The sequence below is a fragment of the Oncorhynchus gorbuscha genome, linkage group LG06 (genome assembly GCF_021184085.1).
Source record: "Oncorhynchus gorbuscha isolate QuinsamMale2020 ecotype Even-year linkage group LG06, OgorEven_v1.0, whole genome shotgun sequence".
NCBI lineage: Eukaryota > Metazoa > Chordata > Actinopteri > Salmoniformes > Salmonidae > Oncorhynchus > Oncorhynchus gorbuscha.
In genome coordinates this window covers 94557367-94567914 of record NC_060178.1, presented here as the reverse complement: position 1 = coordinate 94567914, position 10548 = coordinate 94557367, and the positions used below count along the sequence as shown (strand labels likewise).

At 40.7% G+C, this 10548-nt stretch overlaps 1 protein-coding gene across 1 annotated transcript; it reads left to right on the top strand.

Annotated features, from left to right (window-relative positions):
- Positions 1 to 14: 14 nt before the first annotated feature.
- LOC124038584 (protein FAM104A-like) lies at positions 15 to 9834 on the top strand. Its single transcript, XM_046354632.1, has 3 exons — positions 15 to 635; positions 8920 to 9034; positions 9125 to 9834. The coding sequence occupies exons 1-3, from the start codon at positions 619 to 621 to the stop codon at positions 9374 to 9376; spliced, it is 384 nt and encodes a 127-aa protein (XP_046210588.1). The 5' UTR covers positions 15 to 618; the 3' UTR covers positions 9377 to 9834.
- Positions 9835 to 10548: the final 714 nt, after the last annotated feature.

Here is a 10548-nt window from a genome sequence, read left to right as displayed (position 1 = left end):
GGTTTCAGGTTATTGGATCGTTACGTCATCAAACGTCACGTAAACACTTTCAGCTGGGTCTTTTTGCTAGCAGCAGAACACTCGCTAGCTTGATCACATTCGTAGTATTGTATTCTTTCTGATCTGTCATCTCACCAATACCGAATGATAGTTTGACTGCTATCAAATACTACCAAAACTCGAGTTAAATTGACGGATTGGAGGAATCTCTCGCTTGTTTCGTTATAAATTTAGCTGGTTAGCTAGCTAAAGTAGCTTATAGCTAGATAGTTTATAACGGCGGAAAGAGACGATGAGACGTTAACCGAGAAGTAAACTTGTTTACTGACATAATCTGCATACATACTAGGATAGTGACAGTTAATGCTAAATTATCAAGACTAACAAGTCAAGGGTTGTTTCCTTGCTAACCAAAGAAGCTGTTCAACAAGCTAGCAACCAGATAAGATCAGAATGCCCTGACTGGTCGTGCGGGGAAAGCTCTGCTGTACGAACGAAAATAGATTTTTGCTTGACCAAAAGTTGTGAGGGAGAGGAGTCGTTTCTTTACGTCCTTTACATCCGAACGTGCTCAGTCTTCTTTGTCACCAAAACAACCCACTGTCAATCGTCTGCCAAATGTTGACAGAAAACAGGTGAGTTTTTTTCTTCCAAAAATAACTTATTTGTATTTAATGTATTTAATAAGGATCCTCATTAAATGTGTTCCCCCAGGCCACTACTCTACAACCTCATATATACAATACAAAATCCATGTGTGTGTGTCTCTTCAGTCCCTGCTGTTCCATAAGGTGTATATTTGTATTTAAAAAAAATTAAAATCAGATTCTACTACTTGCATCAGTTAGCTGATGTGGAATAGAGTTCCATGTAGCCATTACTCTATTTAGTAATGTGCGTCTCTCATAATCTGTTCTGGACTTGGAAGAGACCTCTGGTGGCATGTCTCATGGGTGTCCAAGCTGTGTGCTAGTAGTTTAAACAGACATCTCTGTGCATTCAGCATGTCAACACTTCTTACAAAAACAAGTAATAATGAAGTGAATCTCTCCTCTACTTTGAGCCATAAGAGATTGACATGCATATTATTGTTAGCTCTCAGTGTACATTTAAGGGTCAACTGTGCTGCTCTGAGCCAATTGTAATTTTCTTAAGACCCTCTTTGAGGAACCTGACCACATGCCTGGATAGTAGTACAGGTGCGACAAAACTAGGGCCTGTAGGACCTGCCTTGTTGATGGTGTTGTAAAGAAGGCAGAGCAGCACTTTATTATGGACAGACTTCTCCCCAACTTAGCTACTGTGGAATCAAGATGTTTTGACCATGACAGTGACAATCCAGGGTTACTCTAAGAAGTTTATTAACCTCAACTTGCTACATTTTTACGTTATTCATTACAAGATTTAGTTGAGGTTTATGGTTTAGTGAATGATTTGTCCCAAATACAATAATTATTTTTTTTTAGGACTTTTGCCATCCATTCTGACTGCAGCTCAAGTCTTGAATTGATTTCACTTGCTGTAGTAGCTGATGTGTATAGTGTTGAGTCATCCGCATACATACACATTGGCTTTACTCAAAGTCAATGAATGGCATGTCATTACTAAAGATTGAAATATGTAAGGGGCCTAGACAGCTGCTCTGGGGAATGCCTGATTCTACCTGGATTATGTTGGAGAGTCTTCCATTAAAGAACACACTGTGTTCTGTTAGACAGGTAATTCTTTATCCACAATATAGCAGGGGTGTAAAGCCATATCACATACCTTTTTCCCGCAGCAGACTGATCGATAATGTCAAAAGCTGCACTGAAGTCTAACAAAACAACTCCCACAATCTTTTTATAATCACTTTATCTTCCCTCTAGGCCTGAGGGCACACACTTTCTTGTAGGCTTAGATTGAAGATATGGCAAATCGGAGTGGCAATATCGTCTGCTATTATCCTTAGTACATTTCCATCGAAGTTGTCAGACCCAGGTGGCTTGTCATTGTTGCTAGACAACAGTAATTTTGTTCACATTTTCTAAATTACAATGCTTGTCTTTCATATTTTGATCAGTTGTACTTGGATGTTTAGGGTCAGTGTTTGTTGCTGGCATGTCCTAGCTAATCTTGCCAATTAAAAAATCATTAAAGAAGTTGGCAATATCAGTTGGTTTTGTGATGAATGAGCCATCTGATTCAATGAATGATGGAGCGGAGTTGCCTTTTTGGCCAATATTGAATTGAAGGTACTCCAAAGTTGTTTTACTATCATTATTTATATAATTAATCTTTGTTTTATAGTATAGTTATTGAATTACCATTAACCTCGGTGGCCAGTGTTACATTTGTTAATGTCTCAAGTAGGCTAATTGATCTCTCCACATATCAGTTTAACTTGAACAATATTTCACATTGTTGTTTTCTTCCCAGATAAGTTGTCATACTCATGGCTGAATATTTGAGCACATGCCTGCTCCTATAACTATCATGCTGTGGCTGAGATAGCCTCTCTCTCTCTCTCTCTCTCCCACACAATGCATTTGGAAAGTATTCAGACCTCTAACTTTTTCCACATTTTGTTACGTTACAGCCTTATTCAAAAATGGATTAAATAAATGTTTCCCCTCAATCTGCACACACGACCCCATAATGACAAAGCAAAAACAGATAATTATTTGCAAATGTATTAAAAATCAAATACTGAAATCACATTTATGTACAGTACCAGTCAAAAGTTTGGACACACCTACTCATTCAAGGGGTTTTCTTTATTTGTACTATTTTCTACGTTGTATGTAGTGAAGACATCAACACTATGAAATAACACACATGGAATCATGTAGTAACCAAAAAAGTGTTAATTAAATCAAAATATATTTTATATTTGAGATTCTTCAAAGTAACCACCCTTTGCATTCCAAATAATATACCATTTTATTTGTCACATACACATGGTTATTTTTTACATTTATTATTTATTTGACCTTTTATTTAACTAGGCAAGTCAGTTAAGAACAAATTCTTATTTTCAACGACGGCCTTAACTGCCTTGTTCAGGGGCAGAACGACAGATTTGTACCTTGTCAGATTGGGGATTTGAACTTGCAACCTTTCGGCTACTAGTCCAATACTCTAACCACTACGCTGCCGTTAGCCGATGTTAGTGAGTGTAGTGAAATGCTTGTGCGTCTAGTTCCGACAGTGCAGCAATATCTAACATGTAATCTAACAATTCCACAACTACCTAACACACACAACTCTAAGTAAAGGAATGGAATGAGAATATATACATAAATATATGGATGAGCAATGACAGAGCGGCATAGACAAGATGGTATAAAATACATTACTCATCTCATATGTATATACTGTAAGATATTATTATTATTAAAATGACTAGTGATCCATTTATTAAAGTGGTCAATGAGTTAAAGTCTGTATGTAGGCAGTAGCCTCTCTGTATTAGTGATCGTTGTTTCAGTCTGATGGCCTTGAGATATAAGCTGTTTTTCAGTCTCTTGGTCCCAGCTTTGATGCACCTGTACTGACCTCACCTTCTGGATGGTAGCGCGGGGTGAACAGACACTGGCTCGAGTGGTTGTTGTCCTTGATGATCTTTTTGTCCTTCCTGTGACATCGGGTGCTGTAGGTGTCCTGGAGGGCAGGTAGATTGGCCATGGTGATGCGTTGTGTAGACCGCACCACCCTCTGGAGAGACTTGCGGTTGTGGGTGGTGCAGTTGCCGTACCCAGCAGTGATACAGCCCGTAAGGATGCTCTAAATTGTGCATCTGAAAGTTTTGGGGTTTTAGGTGACAAGCCAAATGATGAGGCGCTGTTGCGCCTTCTTCACCACACTGTCTGTGGGTGGATTTTGCGTTTCTTGGTCCACGCAAGTCTTCTTCTTATTGGTGTCCTTTAGTAGTGTTTTCTTTGCAGTAATTCAACCATGAAGGCCTGATTCACGCAGTCTCCTCTGAGAAGTTGATGTTCAGATGTGTCTAATTGAAGTCTGAAGCATTTATTTGGGCTGCAATCTGAGGTGTAGTTAACTATAATGAACTTATCTTCTGCAGCAGAGGTAACTCTGGGTCTTCCTTTCCTGTGGGGGTCCTCGTGAAATCCAGTTTCATCATAGCGATTGATGGTTTTTGGAACTGCACTTGAAGAAACTTTCAAAGTTCTTGAAATGTTCCTGATTGACTGACCTTCATGTCTTAAAGTAATAATGGACTGTTGTTTCTCTTTGATTATTTGAGCTGTTCTTGGTCTTTTACCAAATAGTGCTATCTTCTGTATACCACCTGTTAGTGACACACCGATATCTGATATTTTCCTTAGCAAAAAAAAAAAACAGAAACCGATAACACACCAATGGACACAGCTGGCTAAGGCACTGCATCTCAGTACAAGAGGTGTCACTGCAGTCCCTGGTTCAAATCCAGGCTGTATCACATCTGGCCGTGATTGGGAGTCCCATAGGGCGGCACACATTTGGTTATTTTGTTGGCATTTACTTATGCCCGCATTACCAGTAAAACAATCAACCTATTTCTTTCACTTGCTGTGCTATTTTGTGGTTCATTTGTTCAGTCGTTTCATTCTCAACCAGGATTTCATCATGCATGTCAAGCAGTGAAGTTTCAGCTCTGTCTGTCCGTTGCGCCTCTTCCTCGGTGCACACTGTCACTGTGTCCGTTTCCATCTTGTCCCGCTGCGAATGTAGCATTACACGGAATCTCTGTTTCTTGTCTACATTGAAGTAGCGGTCCTTGTACATAGCATCGAACATGGTGGCGACACTGTAAAGAGAGAATTCCACCAAATCGCTTGTTCACAGCCTGAGTGGGCAGTTTTGTTGCTGGGGCAAACTGTTGTCAAGGGCAACTGTTTCATTCGCCAATGTGGTCCAGTAGGAACATCCACCTTGTCTGGAAAAGGGGCCATCTTCACTCCATAGAAATTAGTCAGCACTAACGTCGCACACTAGCTGCTAGCTAACTGGTTAGCTTAACCTCTTGGTCATACCTGGCACGCAGGCGTCCCATCTAGAGCTCTGGAAATGCAAATGCGCTACGCTAAATGCTAATAGTATTAGTTAAAACTCAAACGTTCATTAAAATACACATGCAGGGTACATTTACATTTAAGTCATTTAGCAGACGCTCTTATCCAGAGCGACTTACAAATTGGTGCATTCACCTTATGACATCGGTATTGAATTAAAGCTACACTCGTTGTGAATCCAGGCAACAAGTCAGATTTCTATGTCAAACCACCACCGCAGACATAGCTCATTAGCATAGCCAAGTAGGAAAAAATATGCATTCAACAAACGCAGGATTTAAAAAAATTTCACTAACCTTTTGAAATCTTCATCAGATGACAGTAATATAACATGTTACACAGTACATTCATTTTTTTTCAATAATCTGCAATACATATACATAAATCTCTGTTTACAATGACGCATCGTTCAAAAAATGCTACTAAAATGTCAGGAGAAATGAAATAGCTCCGGCAGATAACGTCAGCTAACAAGGAATACACATAATAAACTTTGACTAAATATGCATGTTTTACATATGTATAGGAAGATACACTTCTTCTAAATGCAATCGCTGTGTTACATTTATTTTTAACGTTACAGTTTGCGTTTACTAGGCTATACTAGGAGTCGGCGCTCCAAATGTATCATTATGCCTCTATCTTGGAGTCGACAGAAACCCAAAATTAACACATAAATATTCCCTTACCTTTGCTGTTCTTCCATCAAAAGACCTGGAAGGGATTATACTTACCAAAACAGCGTTTAGTTTTCAAGTCTGCATCTTTCGGTTCTCAAAATAGCCACTTTTCGGTCGAAATGTAGGCAAAATTCAAGTGGATGCGCACCAAAACGTCAATTATATATTATATGTCGAGTAAACTTGTCAAACTATGTTCATAATTAAGCTTTAACATGTTATAAAGGTGTACAGCAATTGTGAGGACGAAGCGAAACACACACGTCTTTTAATTGATCCTGAAGAAAAGAGAGAGCGGGAGCAGAGCGCGCATAAACGTACACTTTTTTTTTCGCGTGACCGAGACCTTGAGACGTTGAGCGCGCGATTGTCACAATGAGAAGCCCCATTGAAAGCAGGCTTCGCGCTGAACACGTAGGAACTGTTCCCAGAGCAGTAGTTGTTTGGGAAGGCGTTTAAGACGACATCAAAGTTGGGCCAACTTTTTCCATGACGAGAGATTTTGGGAGAATGCATGCCCTGAGACTTCTGCTTTACATAGAGACAAAATTTAAACGGTTTTAGAAGCTTTAGAGTGTTTGCTATTCGATAATGTTTTATATGCATATATTAGCAACTTTTGACAAAAAAATATCCTGTTTTATATGGGTACCCAATTCCTCCAGAAGGGGCAGTAAACAGGGCTAGGCTTAAGAGGTTAACCTGTTGCGACGAGCAATCCCGTATCCGGGATCCTATTTATAGCCTCAAACTCATTACCATAACGCAACGTTAACTATTCATGAAAATCACAAATGAAATGAAATAAATCTATTTGCTCTCAAGCTTAGCCTTTTGTTAACAACACTGTCATCTCAGATTTTCAAAATATGCTTTTGAACCTTAGCTAAACAAGCATTTGTGTAAGAATATTGATAGCCTAGCATAGCATTAAGCTTAGCTTAACATTTTCGCAAAAACAAGAAAAGCATTCAAATAAAATAATTTACCTTTGAAGAACTTCAGATGTTTTCAATGAGGAGACTGTCAGTTAGATAGCAAATGTTCAGTTTTTCAAAAAATATTATTTGTGTAGGACAAATCGCTCCGTTTTGTTCATCACGTTTGGGTAAGACTAAAACTTTTTTCCAAATTAACTCCATAATATCGACAGAAACATGGCAAACGTTGTTTAGAATCAATCGTCAAGGTGTTTTTCACATATCTATCGGCGATAAATAATTCGTGGCAGTTTGGTTTCTCTTCTGAAGAAAATGGAACGCGCATGGACCTGGAGATTACGCAATAATTTTGACGGCGGACACCTGGTAAATGTAGTCTATGGTCAATCTTCCAATGATATGCCTACAAATACGTCACAATGCTGCAGACACCTTGGGGAAACGACAGAAAGACTAGGCTCATTCCTGGTGCATTCACAGCCATATAAGGAGACATTGGAACACAGGGCATTCAAAATCTGGACCATTTCCCTTATGAAATTTAATCTTGGTTTTGCCTGTAGCATTAGTTCTGGGGTACTCACAGATAATATCTTTGCAGTTTTGGAAACGTCAAGTTTTTTTCTTTCCAAAGCTGTCAATTACATGCATAGTCGCATCTTTTCGTGACAAAATATCTTGTTTAAAACGGGAATGTTTTTTATCCAAAAATTAAAAGAGCGCCCCCTATCTCGAAGAAGTTAAACAAAGCTGTACTGGTGCTCGACCAGTTGGCGAAAGCCAATATCACCCACAACAGAGAACGCCAATGAATTCCATTATCTTCGCTTTAATGGATTTCAACTTTGAATTGTCTCTCTGAAATGTTCTTACTCTTTCAAATGACTGCTCGATCCACACAGCAGACGTGGGCTAGGTTAGGAATGCTGTGTTACACGTGTAGTGCAAATTTATTTTTCAAGTAGCATCATTATGTCATGTACCTACGTTATATACAAAGATGTTCTCTTCTGTGTTATATAGGTATGCACGTCAGCTTTGACATCGGTTTTTCACATCGGCATTAAACTAGACATCGGGCCGATACCGATGTTGGCATGTTTAGCTTATATCGGTCGATTCCGATATGTTCACCGACTATATCGTGCATCCATACCGTATCACAACACAACTGATTGGCTCAAACACATTAAGAAGGAAAGAAACTCCACAAATGAACTTTTAACAAGGCACATCTGTTAATTGAAATGCATTCCAGGTGACTACCTCATGAAGCTGGTTGAGAGAGTGCAAATAGTGCGCAGCGCTGTTATCAAGGCAAAGGGTGGCTACTTTGTAGAGTCTCATAAAATATATTTTGATTTAACACTTTTTTGGGGGGTTACTACATGATTCCATAGTTTTGATGTCTTAGTAAAAATAAAGAAAAACCCTTCAATGAGCAGGTGTCCAACCTTTTGACTGGTACTGTAAGTATTCAGACCCTTTACTCAGTACTTTGTTGAAGCACCGTTGGCAGCATTTACACCTTCGAGTCTTCTTGGGTATGATGCTACAAGCTTGGCACACTTGTATTTGGGGTGTTTCTCCCATACTTCTCTGCAGATCCTCTCAAGCTCTGTCAGGTTGGATGGGGAGCGTCGATGCACAGCTATTTTCAGGTGTCTCCAGAGAAGTTCGATCGGATTCAAGTCCGGGCTCTGGCTGGGCCACTCAAGGACATTGTCACCTTTAGGTGCCTTTTGGCGGGCTGTCATGTGCCTTTTACTGAGGAGTGGCTTCCGTCTGGCCACTCTACCATAAAGGCCGGATTGGTGGAGTGCTGCAGAGATGATTGTCCTTCTGAAATGATCTCCCATCTCCACAGTGGAACTCTGGAGCTTTGTCAGCGACAATACGGTTGTTGGTCACCTCCCTGGCGGGCGGCCAGTTCTAGGGAAAAACACTTGGAATTTTGATTTAATCCATTTTAGAAAAAGGCTGTAAAGTAACAAAATGAGGAAAAAGTGAAGGTCTGAATACTTTCTGAATGCACTGTACACCCACTTTCTCAATATAGGCCTAATAAAATATGCCATTTAATAGAAGCTTTTATCCAAAGCAACTTACTGTATACATGTTATGTATGAGGGGCCCCAGCAGGAATCGAACTCAATCCTTGGCATTGCAAGCACCATGCCCTATTGACTGAGCAACACAGGCACAAACTCACTCACTCCCTGGCCTCTCTGTCACTGTGTACAGGAAGCGGCGGCGGGGTGGAGACAATGAGGGGGACCAGCTGGCGAAAAGGTCAGGAGGGGGACAGGAGGGTCACGCCCTGGTGTCCAAGCTGGGCCAAGATGTCTGGGACTCTGAGGTGACAGGACACACACACACACACTTGTGATGGTTTGTGCAAAAAGTAATTTCTTGTAAGTCATTCCTGTTTTCTCTCTCTCTGCTCCAGTCGTCCGGCAGTGACAGCAGTAGTGGTATCAGTAGTCCTGAGAGGGCAGGGGGAGGAGCCAGCACCAGCACATGTACACAGAGCCAGAAGAACTGCCCTTCCCAGGGTCTCCTCAATCCCTCGCAAGAAGACCCTTCAATTTCGTCGTTGAGTCTCTATGGCGGCAGCACTCCCTATGACCACATCAACAGTGTTCTGAGGGAGGCCCATTTCAGCAGTCTGCAGACCAGAGGTCAACCAGGATCTACGTGACCTCAACTCACCCCTGACCCATCACTCCTGACCCCCATTGCCCCAACTGGGTAGGGTCGGTTCAGGTAGAAGTTGCCCGTAGGCTCAAATCTAGAATCAACTTACGTCAGATTTGTGTCTAGGAGCAACTTCAACCTATTGTCATCCATGACGTGGCAGATGAGGATATACATCCTTTGGGCTCAGGGCCAAATCCATACCATCGTCCCTGTGCGGTACATCTTACATACATGAAGCACACCTACATATCCAATGGCCCACCCACTGTGGTACTACTATATGCAGTATGTATGTACTCCAGCACTTTACTGAGGGGGTCTACTGCTCTATGCTCGTCTCCTTAAATGAGTGACTTCTTGTTGGACATTAACATCGCCACTGGTGCTATCTACTGACAGACATTTGTAGGAGTGTCTAAAGTGCTTGCTGTATCCTAATTAATAAAGAGAAGCACTTTATTCTGCCTGTTTTTTTGTCCAGGCCAATACTCATCATGCTGTTTTGTTTGCAAAGCTGAGTGAGTTGGTGTTGATTAGTCACTGTGGTTACCTTCATCCTCCCACCACAAAAAGAGGGGACCATGATTACACTCACTTGCACAGAAGTATTTTTTCTGTGACAACAGGCCACATTCTCCATTGTTCAGAATGTTCCAATTGAAATGAGCTTTGTTTCTCCGGTTCTTGATAGAGGAAACTGTTGTGTGAAACTCAGCATCATTGCAGTTCTTGACACAAACCGGTGCACCTGACACCTTCTACCATACCCCGTTCAAAGGCACTTACATCTTTTGTCTTGTCCATTCACCCTCAATGGCACAAATACACAATCCATGTCTCAAGACTTAAAAATCCTTTAACCTCTCCTCCCCTTCAACTACACTGATTTAACAGGTAACATCAATAAGGGATCATAGTTTTCACCTTGTCAGTCTGTCATGTTTTGTACACTCAGCGTATTTGTTAGGTAATTGACATCTGTGCTGCTCATGACTACCAAATGTAATGTATTAGAATTGTATCTTACAATACCAGTCGAATAACTTGAGTTGTACTTCTGTAATGTTAGTTAACCTGACCCAGAATTCCAGACAAACTGACCTTCAACTAAACAGCCTCTGGTAGAACAAAAAAAAAACCAAGAGTTTTCATAAGATACAGGACTGCATTGCA